Genomic DNA, 24172 nt, shown 5'->3' with positions numbered 1-24172 from the left:
GTTTGGTTCTCATGTAGATCAAAAGCAGCAAGGGTTTCCAAAAGTGAACTCTCTTTTGCAGTACTTGCACTGAGCAGTCTTTATCAAAAACATTATGTAGGGCAATGTGTAAAATAGCAGTGTAAATACTCCAGTACAAGTACCTCAAATCTTTACTAAAGAACTTACAAGTAATTTGATGTTTGCTGTATGCAACTGTATTTCATAAGACCTGGACATCTAAATTACATCCCACTGATTGTTTTTAAGCTGATAGTAGAATTCTATAAATAGCTGCCCATATTATCACTATATCTACCATATTTACAGTAATAAAAGAATGTTTTGATTTCATTTTTCAGTTCCTGTATAATGAGTGCATAATGGTTGGCATAAAATCTTTAACTGACAGAAGTAAAATCAATTTTAATTCTTTTTTCATGCACATAGCGTGAATGTATCTCATAGACAGGGATTGGTGGTCACAGGTTGCTTGCAGAAGGGTAGTGACAGGTTTTAATATGCAGAGGAGTGCTTGTGACATCTAGTGGAGAAAGAAGCTAACAGTTTGATGCAATGTACATTATGGCAAAGAAATGGTCAGAGTAAATAAGATTTTTTTTTACAAATAGAGTTTCTAGCTTTTCCAATCTTGGTGAGTTTGAGAAAGTGTGAACCAAGCGTAATATAAACAGGATTGAAAATGTTATTGAGCTTTTTGATTGTGCTTTTGAAGAGCCAGGCTAGCAGCTTCCAGTCTTTTTGCTAAGATAAGGCAGCTTCTTTTCATTTTTTTCAGCAAGATGGCTATTAGTGTGTGTCCCTTACACATTCAGCTTCTTTCCAGTACTGTGGCCTCTTGGATGAACTGTCATAAAGGGCATTCAGTGTTGCAGAAGTCTCCTGACTTAAACAGCTGTTGGATGTTAACTAGTGGGAACATGGTGATCGAGCCGACCAGTGAGCCCATCTGTGCTGCAGCTCCGCACCAGACCAGGGCGCTGTGGCTCCGGTCTCTCAGGATGACGCCGACCATTACTTTGACATAAGAGAGAGTTCCAGTGAAGAAGACCCATGAGGACACCTAGTGAGGACAGAAAAACAAACTGGGCTGAGCAGCTCATGAATCATGTCTGAGTCTAAACAACTGTGAATACAAATAAAATTGAATTGAATTGAATTGAATTGAATGCAGAAAGCATCTGTCTAGAAAAGCCACTGTGGCTAACATTTAGGGATCTAGATCCAGGGCAACTTGCTGGCTGGCATCCTGAAAAACAAACCAGGATTGCATCATTACTTTCAAATGTTGATACCTGAACTGTCCAAACCTTACCTTATTATCAGCTATGAGAGTCAGCAGAGTTGCCCAATACGCACATAATTTTCCACTAGCATTTTCCTGAGAAATGTTTCTATGCCTCTTCATTTCATCCCATACATCTTACACGGTTCGATTGTGTTTCACTTACAATGATCATCTGTCCTACCACAGACCCTATAAGCAGAGGACATGGACTCATAGCTGCCATAGCCATGTTATAGCTGCCAAATACTGTCCCCAGTGTGGTCAGCACACCAAGAAACACCAGTGACCTGAAAACAAATGAGCAGTGTCCTCACATATTGGAGAATTTGACATTTGACATTTATTATCACATGTAAACTATGTGCCAAAACCATTTATATAAGTCATGGTGATACCCTGAAAAAATTTTGAAGTTAAAGAACACGATCATGATTTAGCAAACCAGTTGTCACGTGCTTTGAAACAGGTCTGCTTGTAGTATTTCCTCCTGCTTATTCTGGCCATTAAGAGATCCTTTTCTAGGCTTTTTACAAAAATGTTTATTAATTTTAATAATTTTAAGTATTACAACAAAAACAAAAGATGTCAGTGTAGTTTTGGTCAGTGAAATTTAAGGCACATTTTTTAAGCATTTTTCATTTTTAAGTCTGAATTGAATTTTTATATATAGCTGTCCCCATCTTTATTGTGTATCATTACTTTGGTTGCAGGAAAAGGCTGTGTTTATTTGTGTACCTTTACAGTGCTACACAACAACAACAGATATTTTTGTGCTAGAGGGTGCTTATTATCACTCAAAAGTTGTCATCATTTTCAAAGGTTTCTTTTTTATTTAATTTTAGTGTCAGTTTAAGATAAACTTTGGAATATATTTTTACATATAATGAGAAGTGATGTTAGCAGGAAAGATTTCTTAATAGTATCTTTGAACAGGAGGAATAATTACAGAAAGTAAAACCTGTTTCAGTATCAGAACCTGACTTAAGGCACAATTTAAAATTTGTGAACTTATACTTTAATGAAGAATCTAAATCTAAATGTTAATTTTTACCTGTTTTGGAGGAACATTGCAATGGTGCAGGCCACTGGGTTGGCCACTGATGACAGAGCAGTAGACAGGTGATAGGCCAGGTTGCCATAGGGCATACAGGAGTATGTCTGCACAGAGGGCAGCAGGCCATTGGTAGCAGTATTGACCCACACCACCATAAGGTAAATGAAGGTCAGATGGTAGACAGAGTGTTTGGGGTTTGCCAACATAGGATTGCTCTGGGCCACCCCTGCTTCCTCTCTATCAATCTCTAATCCAGGGTTATCCAGGCCGGAGCTGACAGATACTACCATGTCTGGCACAAGAGTTTTGGTGGATAGTTCAAATGTCCGAGGAAGCCTGTTGAGTGCAAAAAAAGCAGCCAAGCTTATGCACATCATAGCTGCTAGGAAGAAGAAAAACACTTCTGTGGAAAAGTTTGGAGGAAGATGCTCTGTATGTAATGACCACATGTTCTGACTGGTGTAGTTTCCTGCAGTCTGAGAGAAGTTGACACATTTGGTGAAGCCCACACCTTGTGCAAGAGCAACAACTCCAGGTAGAAAACCACTTAGCCCTTCACCAATGAAGTAAGTGGTGACATATTTTGCAGGAAGCAGCATCATGAAAGGCAAAAAGGTAACTGATGAGGTGCAGTCCACCAGAGAGAGGAAGAAGGTTATGATGAAGAAGGCAATGCTATGCGATGTCCCTGCCACAATCATAGTCTTGTCCCAGAAGAAGACAAGCAGGATGCACGACAGTATACCAATGGAGAGGATGGAGTAAATGACAACCTGCTCTTTGAGATGACGTGGGCAGAGTTTGTGCACGAGGGTCACTAACAGCGGCCCAAGGTTGGCCAGCTGGATGATAACTGTCAAATAGGAGGGGAGCTCCCAGCCCTCAGGAAGAGTGTTGACAATGAGTGGCAGTTCTACCCACAGACCGTTCACTGCCACCCAAGAGCCCAGGCCAAAGGCACAGGCCAGCATGTGGACGAAGAGAGTCATACTGCAGCCGGATCAGTCTAAAAAACAACTGAAGAAGAAGACGTCTTGCCAAACTGCTCCCTCGCTGCTATGTGTCATACCTTAAACAAAGAGTCAGAGCCATTACTGTACGTTCAGCCATTACATATTGTTTGGAAATACAGAGTTGTAAGGTTTTAAATTTTAACCTTTGTAAAATAGTTTGTGTAACATTGTGTAAAGGATTATTTCATCAAAACAACAAAAAAACTGACATTCTCTCACATACGTCACGTGGCCTATAACCGTTGAGACAACGTTGTTTTTTTACGGAAGTGTTTTGTTCTCCTTATTCAATTTTGCAATTCACTTTGCATTTGCCAATTCAAGGTGCAATTTGAAAATGCAATTATTGAGCAGAAGCCTTCTGCTGGGTTATAATCAGATAGCTATCTAGCTAACAAGTTAACAGTACTAAAATAACTTTAATGCTAATGTTGCTAATGTTATATACTATTATATGCTGATTAGCTACAGGCTCAAAGATTAACATTGATTGGTCAAACTTATGGTTAGAGTTAGCCAATTACAGCCAGGATAGGGGAGGGTCATTGCAGATGCAGGTGTGGATCCGCCTTGATGAAAGGGTGACAGTTTGCATTTCAATTTCTATTTTCGACACCAAAAGACTCTGGGGACAATGTAATTAAAATGCAATCGACTGAGGGCGCTGTTTCACTGGCGCGTTTGAATAAAGAGACTGAAAACACCTGCAACTGATTTAACTTCCATTTAAGATTTTAACCGAAATAATTCAAAGTGAATTGAGTATTGTATGGACAAATGCAGCTGGAAATCAAGACTCTCCTAACAGAAACCCACCCATTTTAGTTCACACTCACAGTGAGCTAATTATGTCACAAGCAGATGATACAATTTTCACATCCTTTTCGCACATTGTGAAGGAATCCAACAAACCATATGTGCCTTCATGCTTGTAGCTTTCACACTAACCTCATAGTGATGGACAATACGAGTCAGGAAATGCCTTGTGCAAATAATCACCTGATTTATCTGATTTGTTGAAGAGGCTGTTGCAACAGCTCCAGAGAAAAAAAAATGCTATGCTTTTACACAATATGATCAGTAAAGATAATGGAAGGAAAGTGTATTCTTATTGCAGATTTTCATGCTATAGAGGCACAGAAATACAGTGTTTATCATGCACCCAATGCTGATCCCACAATTAAATAAGAACCTTTGACATGGAAACGTACTTACAGGTTTCTTAAGTCCTTAAAGGTGTCAAAGTGGACTTGCTGTCATCTTACATAATGGTAAGGACAGACCTTCTTTGCTGCTCCTGTATACACACACACACACACACACACACACACACACACACACACTGGAATCACATTGCTTCTGGGTAGGTCAAAGTCCACTGTAGCCACTAATCAGCTCTACTGGAAAACAGGGCAGTGTCTAAATCCACTTTCTCCACTTTGCTGGAGAGTGTTTTTTTTTTTTCACCTTCTGAAGTCTCATTCAGTGGGGAATGAAATATTAACTGTGCTCCATGTTAAGTGCACTAGATTCCTTCTCAGTGTCCCAACTCAGTCAAGTCTGAGCACACATACATAAGTGTACTGAGTTTTAAAATTCAGTGTGACTCGCACGCTCTGACAACATCATTATCATTAAGCCTATCATGAATAAACATCCATAAATCAACATATAGCAATCACAGAGAACAGGTGCTGTAGTATTTTGTCTGAGAAGCTTTCTTTAATATGAAAGTGATGCAGAGACAGTTGTAATGTCCATGGGTATATTACAAACAGGGACTGTTAATAGCTAACTCAGCATACTTTTAATATTGCCAATTTGACAAAAGGTGAACATATCAACAGACCAGAGGTGGGGCACAGATAATACCAGTGGTGAGCTTTTATGGCTTTCATTTTTCCTGTTGTCATCTTGGTTCCCCAACAGGAATAAATGGTGCTAGCATGTTTCTAGATCAGATGAAGAATTTTTGAGCACCTTAATTTTCACGCACGGGTCAAACTTCACAGTGTGAAGTAAGACAAGCAGCCCTTCAGGTGGACTTCTCCATTAGGCTTATACCTGCACTGCACCCTGCTGGCTTCAGGTGCCTCATACAGTGTGATGTGTCACTGAGTTAGAGACCTTGTACACATTAGGCAGTTGGTAGGAAGGGTTGTGTAACTAACAGTTGCAAAATGATTCTTGGGAGGTAGCCACTTCTTCATTCCTTCTCAGTAATAACTGCGGTCATTATGTAGAAAGAAGTCTGCAACACCTGGCTCACTGAGATGTTTAAAACTGTTTTGTGTTATCTTACATATTGCACTGTTGTATTTGTGGGCATTTGTTTCTTTTAATAACTGCTTATTTTGATCTTGTCACAGTCAGAGAAGCACAGGTGAATCACTGATGGCTGAATTAGCTCACAAAATAAAGGCAACACACTGTGAGGTATGACAGGAGTGTGATGGTTCTGTAGAGGTCAGTGTTAGTTGCGGCTCCTTGTGACACCGGATGTTGTTAGAGTTGTTACCAGTTCAAGTGACCTGAGACATTTCACTCTCAGGTTCCTATATGGCTTTAGTCTATCTATTTGAGGCTGAAAAGGGTCAGATTATTCAAATTTTTCACAATATTTCTTGATTCCTACTTGATTATCTCATACCATTTATCATGTGGCCCACATGTTGTGAACTACTGATAAATTAAATTAAATTAAATTAGACACAATGTTGCATAACTAGTTAAAACTAGCTCAGTTTCAACCAGATACAGGTACAACTACAAATAGTTCACATGATCACAGGGGAAAACTGCAAAATGAGTACTTTAAGTAATTTGTATTGTATTGTAAGTAATTATTTGTATTATGTACTTTGTAATATGGACTTTCACTAATAATGAAGTATTTTATAGTTGTGTAGTGGTACTTTTATTTAAGAATACGGATCTGAACACTCCGAACACTTTTCATTGTAAGGAAAAAACGTTGAAAATCCTGTTCATATCTGTCTGCACCAAATGTAGTGGCAGTCCAGGCAGCAGTTGTCGAGACATTTCAGTCAAAACTACTAATGTAATCCTCGTGGTAGTACAAGAAAAAAGTCAGGGGATAATCAAAGACAGGACTCATCCTCTACTCACAGCTGGACAAACTGTGATGGCAGTAATACAACTTAGAGAAAACTTACTATGTACGAAGTAGTGTTCCTTGGTTTGTGGTCGGACATGCAGGTGTACCTGTTCTTAAATTGTCTAACAGCTGGTGCATGTTCTCAGTTCTGCTTTTGACTTTAACTTAGCCTGAGACTGAGGGCATTTCAGATAAATATTTACTGTTTCACCCCACCCCTATTTTCTCTTCCTCTGCCCAAGTTGTTTTAGTGCCTGTAGGCTTTTACAAACCTAAAAATAAGACCCACTTATTTTCTACAGTATATTCTCTTTTGGTTTCCCAGTACTCAGCTTTAGTGCATATTTCGGTTGACTCACCACTCTAATCACAGCTGTTTTCAGTGAAAATAAATGTCATAGAACCACTGTAAAGTGACTTCCTAACATCATGCAGAGCTAGCAACTACTAACTAAATGGAGCATTTAGTAGCTAAAGAGCAATTTCTCCTAGATATAGTACTAAAATTAATTATAGTTTGGCACAAAAAAATGAAGCCATTGAAGTCCCCCATCATGGTGTGTTCTGCTGCACCCAAGTGGTCATAACTAACATAACCTGTTGTTTTTTATGTTTCATAAAACTGTAATCTGTATTTGTAAAGTAACATAGAGAAGGGTACTGTATACTGGCAACAGGTGTTGAATATTAAAGTAACTAAGTGCATTTACTCAAATACTATACTTGGTTATAATTTAGAAGTACTTGTAGTTTCATTTTATGCCACATTATACAAGGAAATGTCAAAACCTACTTTATCTGGAAAGTCATAAGTAACAAATGTAGACTGTGAGACATAAGACAACCCATAACCATGAGTGGTATCCGCCTTCTCATTGAACTCTTGGCAATAAAGTGAATAAATCCCAAAAGTTGAACTATGCCTTCAAGCTGTTGCAAGACATTTCAGATGAGTCTGTTGAATTCATTGTGTAGACATGCACCATGTAAACCTTTATGAGCAACAACCCATGAGCACGAACACACAGTGATCTACAATGACACAGATGCATGAAAAGCATGAAGATTGGTTTATGAAAGAAGTGGAGAAAATAAAAAGTCACATGAAGTAGCAAAGTCACAAGTCAGACAATTCCTCTGACATTACACAAGACCAAAAGAGGTAGCTGATTTCACTTCTATTGTCAAGCATGGTTTAACGGGGACATCTGCAGAACTACAGTAGATATGCATACTATGCTGTTAAGATCAGATATAGTGGTATAGATACAGTGTTCACTTTGGACAGTTCTTACGTAAAAGAAAAAAAGGTGACCACTTCAAGGCACCTTGCTGGGCTGCTGTCATGCATTTACTCTGGGACCACTAGAAAAAAAATTGTTCTGGGCAAGACCATGTCAACACACAATGAATAGAATATTTCATCAAACATCTGGCCACATGACAAGACATATTTAACACTAATTGTCAAGCTAAAAGCGTTTTGGATACAGGGTTTCATATCTACACCTTAAAGAAGATTATCTCGTAACTAACAGCAACCACGTTTAGTGAACGATGTGCAATTATTTTAAGTGGCCATTTTCTATGTTACAAAAAAGCAACACACGAAGAGGTACACTCAATAAGATTATTTATGTTATTGTACAATTTGCATTTTAACAAATAATAATAAAAAAAGATTAGTAAGATGTACAGTATTCGAATGATCATATCTGGTGTGGACCAAGGACTCTGCCTGCCTTGTCACATCGAGTCCACCCAGAGCTCCAGTGATGACAGGGGGAGAGGGCTGAGGCCTGGAATGACTTTCATGAGTGCTCAATCAGCATGTGTATACAGATATGTGTGTGCATCTGCATGTATCTGTTATTGTGTAGTTACGTTTTCTGTTGTCTATGTGTCTTTGTTTGTTTGTATGTGTCTGTGTGTGTGTTTGTGTTTATATGTGCACATGTGAGCGTGTGTGAGCGTGTGCACAGCCAAGATGTGGCTTGAGGTGGGGACAAAGGGACAGAAGCAAAACATAAGAGTTGAGGGTAAAAAGGGAGAAAAACAAAAGATGGAGGCAAAATTAGCAGGCGCTCAGTTGGTGTAGATCTGGCCCTCGGGTGGCTGAGGAAGCTTCATGTTTTCCTTGCATGTCATGAGCCGTCGCAGCTCCAGCAGCACCATCCGGATGCTGTAGGAGTTCTGCCACTTGGCCAGCGCAGTCACGGCATGCATGTCAACCTGCAGGACAGAGAACAAGTGAGGATGGATGTGATACTCCACTGTGAACCCTGCATAACTCATACACATATTTTTTTTTAATGACAACATATGTTCCATATCACAGACAAAAGAAATTATGTCCTTTGTTCTATCTTTCTAAGGGCCATTTTCAAAGTTTTATTTGTTCCAACCCTGATGTCCACTTGAGAAATTGAAAAAACCCACACACTTATGAAGGAGTGGTAACAGGTACACATGCTGCACTGCCCTACTAGGAAATTGTGTCAACATGTTGGCCTTGCACAACGTTCGAGAATATGAGACATCCATCTAAGACCACCTCCTTCAGGTGGACCCTGGGAAAAGCGGTCGTATTAACAAATATTTGCTAGTTAAGAACCAAATTTGGGCTAACCTGCTAGGTTATATGATAACATACTGAATGATGGATGCATTGGCTTTCAAGAGATTTTAAACATGCACTTTGAATAGAAACATGCTTATCTGGACTGACCAATTCACAGAGCATGCATGACACAGTCCTGCAAAAACATCTTCCTGTTCTTCAGTGCACAATATTGCAAATGAAATATGAGCAAAATGCTGTTTTCCTAAGTGTGTGTTACTAGTATAGCAACCACAGCATCAAGAACATAATCATCTACTGTAAAACTGACTGATGACAGCTCAGACATGCAAATTTGTGTTAGCAAGCTGGAATAACAACCGCTTTCAAAGATTTACATACCACACCATTCGAGGTGTGCACGCCATTCAAGTTTATCTTTGTCACAAATCTGACAAACGGTGGTGACTCTGGGTATCCTGGCCCACATTCAACCTTCAGATTGTACATCCTGTTTTCATAGCTTGTCTGTGGAAAGAGACAGGTAGGAAGATGTGAGGGGGCAGTACATTAAACATCCAAAAACAGCGCACAATGTTCAGTATATTCAACACCATCATCTATGTGAAATCCAATGGAGAACAGACCAGCTGAGCTGCTGTGTGGTACATGTGTGCTAATTCCTACATTTAGCACTTAAATAATTCTGATGATCTGATCTTTAAAAAAGGAATTCTGCTTTACAATGTGCTGCCTCTTGCCTTTGTGATATTTACATTATATTACTTAAGTGTTTTTAATCACGTTGTTGCCTCAGACTCACTTTTACGACTAATGCAGCAACATCAGCATCATTGCTGAAGGCTTCTTGCCCCTCGGTCCTTTGTAATTAGCCCAACTTCTCCTCATTTTTATCGCACATTTTTATCCTCATTGGCACATCATTAGGACTGTGCGGTAAACATTTACCTGTTAAACATGGCATCACTCACCCTAGGGGGCCCGAGGATCACCCCTCGCCACCGTGTTAAGGTCATGTCGTCGTCATCCTCCAGACCCCAGCTCACTGTCCCATCACCCACACCCTTCTGGCCTTCCTCCAGCTCCTCCAGGAGCCGGAAATTGCGAGGGACTTTAACGACTGTTTGAGGACAAATGCACCAACACTGTTATGGTCACACATGCACATTACTAGTAAAACAGCTGGACTTGGGTACCAGCACTAAACTGTCACTTGGCAAGCGCTTCTTCTCGCAGTTAGAGTTTTGAACATGACAGGAAAATGAGGAAGGCCGCGGTTGCCAGTTTTGCATTCGCCCAGGTGTTTTTCGTGGCCTCTCCGCCGACGCTGCATCGCGTTGGCCTCTGCAGTGACGCGCTGGTGCTGCTGTGGATTGAGCCGTGCACACGGACAGCCACGCTGCCACCGTGCCACGGAGCACGCACTGTCACTGTTGGCGTTAAACAGACCGGGCCCGAACCGAGCACGAAGGCTGAGTGTCGATGCGCCCACGTTTACCGCAGATGACACGGTTTGTGCCATCCGTAAATCAAAGTATACCGTAAATACGGAACATGACCCGGGCGGAGGGTGGCGGTGCTGTGGCTCACTAGCGAAAACCATTACCCTGGCTGAACGGCATTATTAAATTACGGAGTAACTTAGAGCTACACAATGTTACACAGTGTTAAATACGCAAATGAAAGGAGGAACAGAATTCTGTGACCTTAAAACGCCAATAAATCCAACTATCGGCCCTCAGACTTCATCTCGCTGTCCTTACATGTCGCTGGCTTAGCTAACAGCATCGCTACTCATTCTGCCCAGCGGCTCCCGCTTCGCGTTAGTTCGCGGGCACCTTTCCACACGAGCCCACACCACGGTGCCGATTCATGGAGCCGATCATTCAAACAGCCTCTCAACGCCACACACTTCTCTCCAACATTTACCTGCTCCGGTGGCGAGCGCCATCTTGTCGCTGCACACCGGGAGCGCGCACGTAGCTTTGCCATGATAGCCAAAGGTGCGTGCGCGTTAAGGCAACGCAAAGTATCGCTTCCTTTGTTCCAGCGTGTTAATAGTCTGTGATGAGCCCTGTAATGTTTTTCCTATTGCCAACAAATCCCATAGGAAACAAAAGCAACAATGGATGTATTCTCCCAGGAAGTCCTGTCTGTGTGGGAGAGGCCTCTGTGCCCCAGAGCTCCACTGTTGTCCAAAAAATACACCAGTATACCAGACAGTAAAGTTTATTTATTGTGCTTCTGTAAATAACAAAATACAAATGTGATCAGGAGCAGAGCTTGGGGTTTAGTTCTACAGGCAGGAACCTAACACATTGTTGTTTTTTTTCTAGGGATTTGTTGGCAGTAGTTAAAATACTGGATAACCACAGGCCAAATAGAACTGAGCTGGGTATAGGTGACACATTAATAAATAGGAAACGGGCCTTTTTGATATTTTGATTTGTCACAGTAGGCCAAGAACAAGCCTGAGAGAGTCAGGCTGAGCAGACAGTGGAAAATAATAATAGTAGTACCTAGTTACACAGCTACAACATTAACTTTTTCACACTGAAGTCATGAAAAAAAGAGGAGAATCTGTAATTATCAACCGTTTATTTTGTTTATTTATAAATACAGCTTAATATATACACATTGTAAGTCTCCCAAATAGAAGACAACAAAAAGGCATCAAGGCATTATTGTGTTATCTAAAAGTCCACCAGAATATTTAACCAACTACGTCCATGTGGGTCTTTCCTCAGAAGAAGTGAGGCAAAAGAAGGGCAAATAAGTATGATAAAACTATTTTCCCATATTGCTGGCATAATTTACAGTAAATTCAATCATGAAGAGGGTAAGGCAATTTAATAAGAAAAAAAAAAAGGATCATTACAAAAGTGATTTCAACACAGCATGTCAAAAATACCAACACCTGCTCTCCCCATGATCCAACATCTTCATTTGCCTTGAAAAGTTGTTTTTGGGGGGAAAATATTTAGTTAACTACACACTGTCACAAAATACCCTTCAAATTCATTGATGAAAGCACATTGTCTGTAAGCAGAAAAAACAAAGCTTAACCACAAACTTTAATTCAAGTTAACTGTACTGATCCAGTAATATATGATAATATAATGCATTTAAAATCATTCACCTATTCTGCCTAACGAAATATGATGGAAATGGGGGATTTATCTTAACCTCACAAATTAAGATTTTTTTTTTTTTTAACAATTTCTTGAACCACTTTAATCACCTAACCCACAATGCTGATAACATCTGGTCAATAAGAATGAAGAAAAAGTCGGTGCTTGTTAGATCAGTTACGCCAAGTCTATCTCCAAGCCAAGATTTTCACAGCAGGCATTCCTTTCAAGCTCATCACATATTTTTAATAACAAGAGTGACAGCTTTGTCAGTCTCCCCCATAATGGTATACCATGTATAGCATTGCTAAGTATCGTCTTTCGTGGGAGTACCATTTTGCACTTCAGTGGGTCTGTTATTACTTTTATGTTATCACAAACAAAAAAAAAGACTTATTAGCTGAAGCACTGAAACATCCAGTCAATCTATTGTCAAAATTCCTATATAGGAAATAAATTATGCACCCAAGAACAAATATTTCTGGCTGCAGTTAGCCATGTCAAAAACAATATTTGCCTAATACTGAGAGAACTGCAGAAGTAGAACTTATACTGCATGCAGGTCTTAAATTTTGATCCAGTAACATATAACGCCATCCACTTACCATCCTATATTACACTACTTAGTGCACACAAAACTGCTTTTCACAATACTCTACAAGCACTATGTAATCTGCAGTGTACTTCTGCTGTCGACCTATGATTAATAAATTTATGTAGTCAAGCATGAAGAATTGCAAAAAACATAATATGACATAATATAAAACATAATTTTGGCTTCAAAATAAGTATTATTATTAATAAATTGTGTACTTTCACTATAAACACAGAAGCTTAGTAATCTAGCCTTTAACCTGGTCAACCCAACTGCACAGCGAGGTTATCTTCTCCCATGTAAACCTGATAACCTTAGCCACAAGTTGCTTGGAATGAAGATAACATTTTAGTGGTTCAAATCTGGGAGCATATGGTCAAAGTCTGGGGTCAGCTTTTGAAAGCAGTATGATTAATTTCATCCAGTGCGACCACAATCCTCCTTGGTCAGTGTCTGCTTTACACAAAGTCAAAAGAAAGCTGGTGACCCAGTATATTGCTTGCACACACCGACATGCTGTACAGGTATGCATGCATTCTTACGCGCGTGTCAGTGACATATTAATTGCTAAAGTAATTTAACCATGCAGGCTAGATAGCTACATTTTTAAGCTCCAGTTTTTCAACTTTGCAAATATGTGTAAACTATTATTAAAAAGAAGGCAGTTCAACCTAATCAGATTAATTAAGAGGTATAGTTAAGGGCCTCTTATGACAATGCATAGTTATTTGCTGTACAATACATATTACTGACTAAAGCATTAAAAAATGTAACCAAATAATTAGTTACATTTTCATCTACAGGAATACAGAAACCCCTGGACCTTCAGCCTTCACTAAAGCCCTTGTAACACCACCACGTCTGCTTGTTACCGTTTACAAGACGATGCACTGGCAATATTACTCACAGGGAATGTTACAGTCTGAAAGTGACAATTCCTTTCCACAGTACAAATGAACAAGATGTGAGGAGTGAAAAAATTTTTACATAGTTGGCACATAACTTTCAATTATCTGTGCCTGACTAAGTGAGAGACAAATCCCAGAAAGACTGAATTTCCATTCCAAAACAAAAGAAGTGCTGTGAAATTAACCAACAAAAGAAAAACGTAAGTACTGCATCCAAAGTCTAAGGCAGCTTGAAAAAACCGCCTGCGCCTAATTCCTGGAGTACCAGGAGTCACAAACTAACAGTGCTCCTTAAAGAAGACACATGATCATCTGAAAAGACTAATTATGTGGGCTGGATTCACTCAGCAGAACATGATACATGTATGCTTGCACATATTTTCTAATGGCCTGGCATCAACAATGACTGCAATTACATCTCAATGTGACTTTTTCAGATTAATTTTTTTGTATTTCCCCAAGTGACCTTCTGATGGTTTTCAAAAATAAACTGTTGCAACAGTCAAGATACCATCCAGAGAATACCAAATTACAATCAAAACATCAGTTTATGATTTGACTGCAATATTAGCAATCTTCTATCTTTTCGGTCTGCTCAATTGGCAAAGCTATTTTCAGACCTGTCATTTAACATCCTAGTGAGCTGATTTTGGCATTAAATTAGCACTGACTCTTCCCCTATAAGTACAGTCATTGTCTCAGATGCACATATCCATGACTAAGCTATGATATATGGCAGTGTTTTAATTTTAGCAATATGGGAAATGGGCAATGGTTTTTACTGAAAAAAAAAGAACAGAATTCATAACCACATCTTGTCTCCTTTTTAAAAAAAAAAAAAAAAAAGCTGTTAACAAAAGTGTTGAGTGGAACCTAATTGTGCAATAAGACAACTGTAACAGTAAATAACTGATTTGTTCTTTAGCTGTCAACATCGATAAAGCCTCCTAAAATCCCAAGCTCTATTATTCACCACAGTCACAAGTTTTATTACTTGCACATGAAGAAGACCCTTGATTAGGTGAGGATGCAAAGACTGATCCAGAAAAAACAAAGCAGAGACAAATATAGTGTGGTTTGTGACAAATATGTGAGTGTTCACTCTTTCAGGTATTCTTTCATGGGTTTGTCAGAATTTTCTAATGTGAGGCAAATCTTTTAATTTCCCTGAAAATTAATTTCAATTTATGTATCTGACTACTACTTCTTAGAAATAGCCTTTGTAAATTAGCTCAAAAAAAGGATTAGATGCGATTGGTGAGAAATAGAGACCTCCATGAGTGATTAATGAAAAATTCCATCAACAAAGCCCTTTTCTTAAAAAAACAAAAAAAAACAAACATGTGCAAGACTTAAAGCTATGGCATCAGAAGCTGTTAGTTTTTCATTCTATGTATTATCGTTTAAGTGAGGCAAAAAACGGGATGAAAAGACTGGGCAGAGCCAGCATCTTCTGAGGTAGGGTGCAGTTAGCCTGCAATGTTACTTGACTTTTTGCGCCCATTTCAAGTCGTCCGCCCTTGGCTTCTCTCCTGTCACACTCTGAATAAGATCCTCCAGGTTCCTCCAGAAACCCAGCTTCTCCATAGGATAGTTCAACCAACCTAGAAAGACAAAGCTCAATGAAAAAATGGCCTGCCTCTCATCTCAAAAACATCCATGTACAGGCTGGCTCTCATGTGTAATAAGAAATAAGAGACAAACCTGTAGTGATGCAGAAATATGTTTCATGCGGAGCAACGTGATGGATGCGGTGATGCTTGCGGGGAAGGATGATGTGGCAGTGCTGTAGGAATACGACCCAACGGGGTAGGCCAAAGTATGTGTGTGACCATTTGTGAATCTGGTTGGTAAGGGTCACAAAGATGGCTAGTGCAAATAGGTAGCAGTACCAGGGATAGATGTGGTAAATCTCCACTGCAATTACAAGAAGGCAGAAACTAGGTGAGATTGAAACAAATTTACCCTCTACAGCAGCAGTGCGATTATTTTAAACTTGATTACAGCATTTGTTGATACAAAACTCACCAGGGGAGAGGGTGAGAAAGTTGAAGGCCATATTTGCTAGAGGGACTATGGTCAGCATGCAGTTGTCACCATTAGTCTCGATGAAGTCGTGACGGGTGATGGCTGTGGGGTCGATGTGGTGCTCTCTAAAGGGCCGTATGAAGGCCTGCAGGACAGATCAGACATTACAGTAGAGTAATAAAAAAGAAAAACCCATTGTAAATGAAAGAAAATGTTTTAGTGTACAAAACAATGGTGGAAAAATGGAAAAGAAATTTACTCCTGGATACCTTTCCAAAGATGGGAAGATCCACAGATCCCCATGTATCAGCCCCCCAGTGAACAAGTCCTGATGCAAAGTCTGCAGTGAGTATTCCTGCCACTGAAAATGAATGTGTGTAGGAGAATAGGAGGAGGAGAAAATCAGAAAAGAGAGAACAACAAACGCTTGTTTGAACTGCATTTCTAGAAAAGCAACAGAACTGTAGCAGAACGATAGCAACAGTGACTATACAACATCAGGACATTATCTAATTTTTCATTCAATACCTACCAATGCCCAACAGGATGGACCATGAGTATCCAAGATGGAAATTGGCGAGGAGGTGAATGAAATTAAAGGCCATGAGAGAGAAGCAGAGGATGACACTTATCCATTCTTGACATCTTTTGCCTTAAAAAAAAAAAAAACACACAAATATACATGTTAACATAGCTAGCACATAATAAGTAACTATCACTTGTTCTTATAGGGACACATTTGGGAATGTGACTTTTGTGGTTATCATCATATCATATTTCACAGCACCTGAACTTGATGTGATGTCATAAAAAGAAGTAGTAAACCAATCAGCACGATTAACTACAGATGCTTCCTTCCAATAGTGACACTTAAAGAAGGAGACAATACTTATGACTAAAAATATCCTTGGGTGGCAGAAGTGTCATCACCATAAGCCTCTGTCTGAACTGACTGGAATATTTTTGTGTTTGAAAGTCACAAAGCTCAGTTAAAGGACAATAAATTAATACAAAAACATAAAGAGACATACAATGACTAAAAAGTGACACAAGACAAAAACAAGGAGACATAACTACACCAAAATGACCTCAAACATAAACAAAGCAGCCACAAAAAAACATGAAACATCCAGAAAGAGATACAAAGAGGCACAACGATAAGACTTCATTTGAGTATACGGGGGGGGGGGGGGGGGGTGTCCTTTTGCCTGTCTGTGCCCAGGGTCCCATTTGTTCATAACCCGTCCATGCTCGTATTAAGCTACTCATTTTAAAAGGCACTGAGTGTTTGTATAGTGGGCGTGAAGACCACTTACTTTAGGCTTCAGAGCCTGAAGCAGCAGCGGTGCAGTCCTCTAACCTGTCTGACATGTCAGGGGACAGGCTCCACACTAACTCCCCAAACCTCACGACTCCCACGGGGTAACGACACGACAACAAACACACAACTGTCGCTGACTTGTCGGTGTCATTGAAGGTAAGGAGATAAAGATGTGCTCATGTTCGTGGTTTTATTGGGTTTTTTCGGTGTGTTACTTGGTAACCATATAAAACCGTAACGACACACCACCCATGGACATTTGAACCCGGGGAACTAGCCACAGAGCTGCTCACTGGATCCACTCACCTGGCGAGTACAGACTGGCCAGTTCCCGGGCACCGGCGTGTTGTTGACCCCGCCGGGCGTTACCCCGACCCGGTCCCTGCGGCTCTGGGTTTTGTGTTTCCGCTTCATAGCCGTCTTCTTCCACCATTCTCGCCATTTCTCCAGCCCGGCCCCTTGTTTCTCTTCTCGCTGCCAGGAACCAGCGGAGTCATCAACCTCTCAGGCCACAGACAACGTAATCGTTTCGACCAATCATAGGCGAGCCGTTGAGCTCAGCAGCCAATCACCGCACGGGAAAGTGTTCCAAAGACAGGAGATTGACCAATGCGAGTGAAGCGAGCAAAGACCGCATTTCCTGACCCCACCCGTGTGGCGCTGTGGCGGATCTGCACAAGGTTCGGTAGATGGAGCTGTCGGTGCAGGTGAACAGTGTGTACGCTTTGTGATATCAAACACATTACTCTAGAGAGGGCGTCACGGAGACACATGTCACATGTTCATTTTGTGACGCTGCAGCTCCAGCTACGCAAAGCGCCAAAGAGAGACAGCACACAACCAGGTGAGGTGAAAGGTCAAAGATTTACCTGACGCCAAATTGCTTAAAATATCTAAAGTTAAATTTACATTCATAAGTAATAAAAGACACTCGCCTTTAGCTGCCGTGTAGTTGTTTGTGGTGACCTCCTATTTGTGGACATTTTGTGCCTTTTAAGAGTCACTTTGCTGACCCCCACCTCAGTAACAGTTACATGTAGCATTTATCGCGGCCCCAGTTATCATTGTTCAACATAGCATTACCTCAGTATAAATGAAAGTATTAAAAATAAAAGTACCCTTTAGCCAGAATGGCCTATGTTTTGTAATCCTACGCTGTCTTTCTGGCTACTATAACCATGATTACTGAAGGTGTCTATGGCCACAGGGCCAGGAGCCATGGGGTTAGGAGCCTCACTAGGGTTCATCTGCAGTGCATCACTCAAGGAAACGCAAGAAAGCAAAATGGCCACACGTCATCCTGTAAACTAACCACAAAGAGATGGAACATGACAAGGACACACAAAACCACCACAAGGACAAAGATTAAATACAAAGGTACTAAAAATGGAAAAAAGACATAAAACCACAACAAACAATGTACTCGCTTTGTGCCTCTAAGTCACGTAGGTTTTGTACCTATGTGACCTAGAGGAGAAAAGGTATTTTTACATGTCTGTGCCCAGGGCCCCATTGTGTCATAACCCCATACATTTTCATTTCCCTTTGAAATGTACGTTTATGTTTAACATTTAGGTACTCTATTTCCATTTTATACCACTTTTTATTGCTTGTATTTTTTTATTCCATATATTTGATTTCTAGTTATTCTTTAGATACAGTTACATAAAAACATTATCTTATATTTCTATGTTTATAGGTTTTACCACCCAATTAATTTTAAAATTAATTACTAAAACATGTTTAAAATAAACAAAAAATATTTAATTGTGACAGAACTGAAGGGCCCAGGGCCCCATTGTGTCATAACCCCATACATTTTTATTTCCCTTTGAAATGTACATTTATGTTTAACATTTAGGTACTCTATTTCCATTTTATACCACTTTTTATTGCTTGTATTTTTTTATTCCATATATTTGATTTCTAGTTATTGTTTATATACATTTACATAAAAACATCATTATCTTATATTTCTATGTTTATAGGTTTTACCACCCAATTAATTTTAAAATTAATTACTAAAACATGTTTAAAATAAACGAAAAATATTTAATTGTGACAGAACTGAAGTAGCCATTCTACAAAACAAGTGCCTATTCTTTACAGGACTTTACTTACAGTGGAATACATTTTACATTTTCAGTTGTTTACTTTTACTTAAGTGAAATATCTGCGTACTTTAAGTCATTATTTTTGGCAACATCAGGTAGTAATTAATCCAAACAAAAAAGAAAAATGCTGCTAAAATTCACAGTACCTATGTGACCCAGAAAGTCTATGAATCATAAAATTGTGTAATTCACATGTATTCTGGGGATCTACACGGGAAAGAAGAGTGTATGTTTCTGGGAAAGGAAAAGCATTTTAAGAAGACATTCCTAAACACAAACGTGTTCTTTGGTTACGCAGCACGGAAACAGTTTATGGACACACACTCATCCCCTAAATATTTATATTGATGCCGTAATGTGGTTCTCCACGAGATGGCAGTCTCACTTTAAATCTCCCTGCTATGAAACAAACTGAAAGTCAAGTTATGAACAGACTGTGCATTTTAGGCTGAACATGAATTTATGATCTGTTTTTTGGCAGCTGAGCCAAAGGTATCATACTTGTTTGTGATCTCTTTATTTTTTATTTTATTTTTCTTTTTTGTCTAATGTTCTGAGAGAAAACCGTGACTTTAATTGGCGATCCTCTTTGATCTTAGTGAGAACGCACTTACTCGTTTTCGACATAAACCAGACTGAGGCTGACTAAATTTCTCATAACTCCCACCCTGACCCTTGCACGGTATTGGAGTGAATGTATCATGTTGTACAGTTCAACCACATACCAACACTCACAGACTGGTTTAAACTAGTCCGTGAATGCTGTGGAGAATCAGCTGTCTGGAGATGTGTCCAGCGCTGCTTTCATGAGCATCGTTCTTTTGAGGTGATTACGCACGAACTCAGAAAATTGTAAACAGGTTGTTGCTGAGTGGAATGTTTTGGTTTGTTTTTTTTTCCATTATTGTCGAGTCGGTGAGATTAAACAACAGCATGAATGGAAGTGATGTCTATAGATAGGGCTTTAACGCATTTAGATAGAGATATAGATATGTGACAGTTTTTGTCTTTTTACTTTTTATTTTCATCGTGCGTGTCTGTTTCGTTCCATGATAGATAAATGAAAGTAGATAAAGTTGCATTTGTCCTTTCCTGCTGCTGCAGCCTAAAATCTACGCCACATCAGCACACACATAAACAGATCCACTTCGTTTTTATTAGAATGTGCCAAAACACAAATGGTCGAATACGCGAAAGGTCCTGTCAGAAGAGCGCAGGTCGTCCGGTTGGCTCCTCGCTGCGCGTCACACACCTGCCCAGCTACACCCCGCCCCTCGCTGGTAATAAAACCCCCCGAGACAGGAAGACCTGTCAATTCCTCCCAATCCAAGAGCGCACCCACTTCAGAGTAGACGGACTGCATGCTGCCACAGGCAGTGACACATAAGGATCTGGACTCACTGGTCTACATTCCGACACTTGAGACATTTCACAAGCGAGGCAGCTGAACCAAAAGCACCGTGGGCGTATCATCTCAGCCCTCCATGCTCCTGCAATCCGGCGGGTGTTAAGATCCATGGAAGTGGCCGGCTTCTACGACGAGGGCAGCTTTGCTATCCACAGTAGAGACAGCATTATCAGCCCCCTCAGCAGCGGCTCTTACTGGAGGCTCGGCGACTCGATGACGGAGCTGGGCATCGAAGAGCGGGAGAGAGCGATAGACTTCAGTGTTTACCTGGATTCAGCTTTGCACTGTCCGCAGCTGGCGGCGCAGACGCAGCAGCAGCAGCACCAGGGGGACACTTTCTCAGATTACCTGGCGGAGAGCAAGATCAAGAGAGTTGCAGCTCTACAGAACTACAAGAACTACTCGCTGCTGAACGAGCTGGAGACGAGTCAGTGCGACAACTTGAGGGACCCCAGGGAGCCCTTCGCTTTGGGTTACGCCGAGCTGCAGGAGACCCGTGTGGATAGTGTGCTCAGCCCTGAAGTCGTCGGGAGCCGCTACAGAGGTGCTGCTGCTGCTGCTGAGAGAGACGACGGTCAGGAAGACGCAAAGATGGAGAACGGCTCGTCTGGTTTTGACATGAGGTCCTATCTTCATTACCAGTCCACCAGCGGCAGTCTTGGAAACATCTCCACCGCGTCCTCGACTTGCTCCAGCCCACCCGGCACACCTGCCCCGTCAGGTAAAAGCAGGTCTCCCTCACACAGCGGCAAAATGTCCAGCGGGAAAGCAAAGAAACGCCTGGACAAAGACAGTGAAGAGTACAGACAGAGGCGGGAGAGGAACAACCTCGCCGTGAGGAAGAGCAGGGACAAAGCCAAAATGCGCAACTTGGAGACTCAACACAAAGTGCTGGAACTGGCTGCAGAGAACGATCGTTTACAAAAGCGTGTGGAGCAACTGTCCAGAGAGCTAGCCACCCTGCGCAACCTGCTCTCTGCCACCGGACAATGCTAGAAACCTCCGCCGGAGACTTCTGACGGATCTCTGGGCTGCCTGTCTAACCATTGATGGACTTTAGAGCCACTGTACAAGTGTTGAAAAGCGGTACGCTTCACACGTGAGGACAGCGACCACCAGTTTACAAGGACACTTTGAATGGGACTTAAGAAGTGGGTGCATGTATTGCGCAATCATTCACGATTTCTTCACATGTCACCTTAGCTTTCTTCTCAGATGTAATTTGGTGTATGCAGTATTTCTGTTCAGGTTTTACATACATGCGAGTGAATTTCTACATTTTGTGTATCTGGAGCAGTGGTTGTCAAGGGAAGAGTTGTGCTGCAGTGAAATGATGCAACTCTTTGTAATAGTATTGGCAATGAATGAAATAAGTCTAATTATTTAATATTAAAAGGTGAAATGCTTTAATTGTACTTGATATTTTATTGAATTAAACAGATTTATACTTTGTTTAAACAAATTTATTTGTATTTTCTTCTTTTCTTGCCTTTTGGAGCAGATGTAGGCTCAGACAGACAGACAGGGGTGTAGCACTTGCCTTAAACATTCACACACGACAGGCAGACACTGTATTAAGTTGTGTATCGGTTACAACATATTACACATCAAACCTGGCTCACCAATGAGACTAATGTGCATTGTTTTATTTTTAAGACACCAACACACCGCAGGAATTCTATGTTTTTTGGGGAGTGGAGTGAATTTTATAAATCTGGTCTTCACCAGTAAGGCTACAGACATTTTAATAGTTATGGCTCACCATTATCACAATTCATTGTCATTGATTGTATTTACAAAGCAGAAAATGGTGTCCAGTGACTTCAGCAGCGCAGTTTCATGACAGAAACCACCTCACGTACTGCACTAGAATACTAAATGGGGACTGATTTGTGCAATTGTGTTTTTCTGTTAAAGGCCAGGTGATTTCTCAAAATCAAGAAACAGACTCTCCACATTTTTATTATTACTGGGCAACTGTTAATGCCACCTCTATTTTTGTTCTTCTGTGCACATAAAGATTTAACACAAAAGTCCTCAGATCCTGAAATACATTCAGCCCAGCCATTTTATGTTGAAATGATACTGCTGAGAGCAGCAAAAAAAAAAAAAGGAAAAAAGAATTGGTCACACTGCACGCAGCACAGAAATGTTAGTTTTATCTTTAGAACATGGCTCTGTCAATATACTGCTGGGTCCACTGGCCCAGAGAGGGGTTCAAGGTTACATGGGAATTAATCAGCAACTAACCTGCTCACACCACCTCAGGTCATGCTTTAACAGACAAGACATGGCTGTTGGAGTCACTGCAGGTGACAGATGAATAACACAAACCAACCTTTAAGCTTCAAGTGAAACATGCTCAAAAGAAAATGTAGAAGTTCAACATGGGAGTGACAAAGTAGGTTACCACAGACATCATAGATAAGTTGGACAATCGGTTTTCGTTGGAATTTTACCAAGCCCTGCAGAATGCTCTCGACTGTGTGCACAGTATGAAGCTTATCTCTCCTGAGCAAGCAAACTCCAGACTCCAATGAAGATAAAGAAAAAGAGCATAGTGGGATTTGTAGGTGATCCATGACAATTCAGGGTGGGGAATGCTTTCCAACAGCAGATAAGAGGAAAAACTGCTTCTGCTAGTTTTTCACGAGAGGACACATTTATCAACAGCACTGAAAATTCACAATATATTCTTTAAAAACAGTACTAAAAGTTGTGAGGCTGTTTAATGCAGTGAGATGACATTTTGAGCACAGTGGATGTTTCAACACACTCAGTGATGAACAGTTTAGCTTTAGATGTTGTGCAATATCCTCCCTTTCCAACACATCACCACTTGCAGAGTGTTACACCCTAATTTAAATAAGGCATTGTTATCCTCCATGCACATGACAATAGCTCTACTGTAAGTAGTTGTTGCCTGGCTTTAGTGCTTTCTGGGTCCAATAATATTTAACAGCTTTCAGAAAAGCTGTAAAATGTTTATAGCACAATCACTGACGCAAAGTTATGTTTCAAGTAATATGGGAGCATCCAACACTCCATTGTGAGTTTCCTCAGCGTGTGCTGTTCCTGTTGTAGCTGGAAGTGTTGGCACAGATTCATTCAAACATTCTGGGCATTCTTTCTTCGATCACTCCATGTTTCCTCTCGGAGACCCACACAGTCTTTCCCTGCTCCTGGCACACATGCTGACAGGAGAGAGGGAAATTCCCACACAGGATGACCTCTTTTCTGTAAAGTTTAGCCCAGCCCCTTTCCACATTTTACCGTCAATGGGCAGTGTCTGTCTGTAAACTCCTTCTTGCATCATAGCCCCTCCAGAGGCCAGCTGGCCTCTTAAAAAGTCCTCTGATAAAGCAATACAAACACACACAGAGATACCTGATATTCTTATGTCCACCGTGTACCAGTTATTGTGAAATAGAAGATTTTTTTTTCTATTTACCTGTGAGTCATGTTAATTTATGGGTTGACATTTATGAGCAGTGGTTTGTTCTTTTAACATTGTGTCAGACTGTTTACCAAATGATTAAAAAAAAGTCGGACAGTGAAAACGTTTACTAACTTCATTTGGTTTTGGGGCAGTTTTTCTGGCCTTTTTAGTTTT

At 40.5% G+C, this 24172-nt stretch overlaps 4 protein-coding genes across 4 annotated transcripts; 1 reads left to right on the top strand and 3 right to left on the bottom strand.

Moving 5' to 3' along the window:
* Positions 1–462: 462 nt before the first annotated feature.
* slc52a3-1 (solute carrier family 52 member 3-1) lies at positions 463–6611 on the bottom strand. Its single transcript, XM_026332740.1, has 5 exons — positions 6532–6611; positions 4571–4652; positions 2340–3411; positions 1452–1575; positions 463–1063 (listed from the first exon to the last, which is right to left on the bottom strand). Exons 3-5 carry the CDS (start codon positions 3329–3331, stop codon positions 851–853), a joined length of 1329 nt encoding a protein of 442 aa, XP_026188525.1. The 5' UTR covers positions 3332–3411; positions 4571–4652; positions 6532–6611; the 3' UTR covers positions 463–850.
* A 913-nt stretch (positions 6612–7524) lies between these two features.
* LOC113146299 (ubiquitin-conjugating enzyme E2 variant 1-like) lies at positions 7525–11119 on the bottom strand. Its single transcript, XM_026333705.1, has 4 exons — positions 10984–11119; positions 10026–10174; positions 9436–9561; positions 7525–8705 (listed from the first exon to the last, which is right to left on the bottom strand). The coding sequence occupies exons 1-4, from the start codon at positions 11003–11005 to the stop codon at positions 8559–8561; spliced, it is 444 nt and encodes a 147-aa protein (XP_026189490.1). The 5' UTR covers positions 11006–11119; the 3' UTR covers positions 7525–8558.
* A 3406-nt stretch (positions 11120–14525) lies between these two features.
* Positions 14526–17692, bottom strand: peds1 (plasmanylethanolamine desaturase 1). Its single transcript, XM_026333704.1, has 6 exons — positions 17344–17692; positions 16249–16368; positions 15986–16077; positions 15717–15861; positions 15393–15605; positions 14526–15292 (listed from the first exon to the last, which is right to left on the bottom strand). The coding sequence occupies exons 1-6, from the start codon at positions 17477–17479 to the stop codon at positions 15171–15173; spliced, it is 828 nt and encodes a 275-aa protein (XP_026189489.1). The 5' UTR covers positions 17480–17692; the 3' UTR covers positions 14526–15170.
* A 2764-nt stretch (positions 17693–20456) lies between these two features.
* On the top strand, positions 20457–22021 carry cebpb (CCAAT enhancer binding protein beta). The gene has a single exon (XM_026333703.2). It carries the CDS (start codon positions 20668–20670, stop codon positions 21553–21555), a length of 888 nt encoding a protein of 295 aa, XP_026189488.1. The 5' UTR covers positions 20457–20667; the 3' UTR covers positions 21556–22021.
* The last annotated feature ends 2151 nt before the right edge of the window (positions 22022–24172 follow it).

The sequence above is a fragment of the Mastacembelus armatus genome, chromosome 7 (assembly GCF_900324485.2).
Source record: "Mastacembelus armatus chromosome 7, fMasArm1.2, whole genome shotgun sequence".
NCBI lineage: Eukaryota > Metazoa > Chordata > Actinopteri > Synbranchiformes > Mastacembelidae > Mastacembelus > Mastacembelus armatus.
The sequence above is the reverse complement of the archived record's forward strand: the minus strand, read 5'-3'. Positions and strand labels throughout refer to the sequence as shown.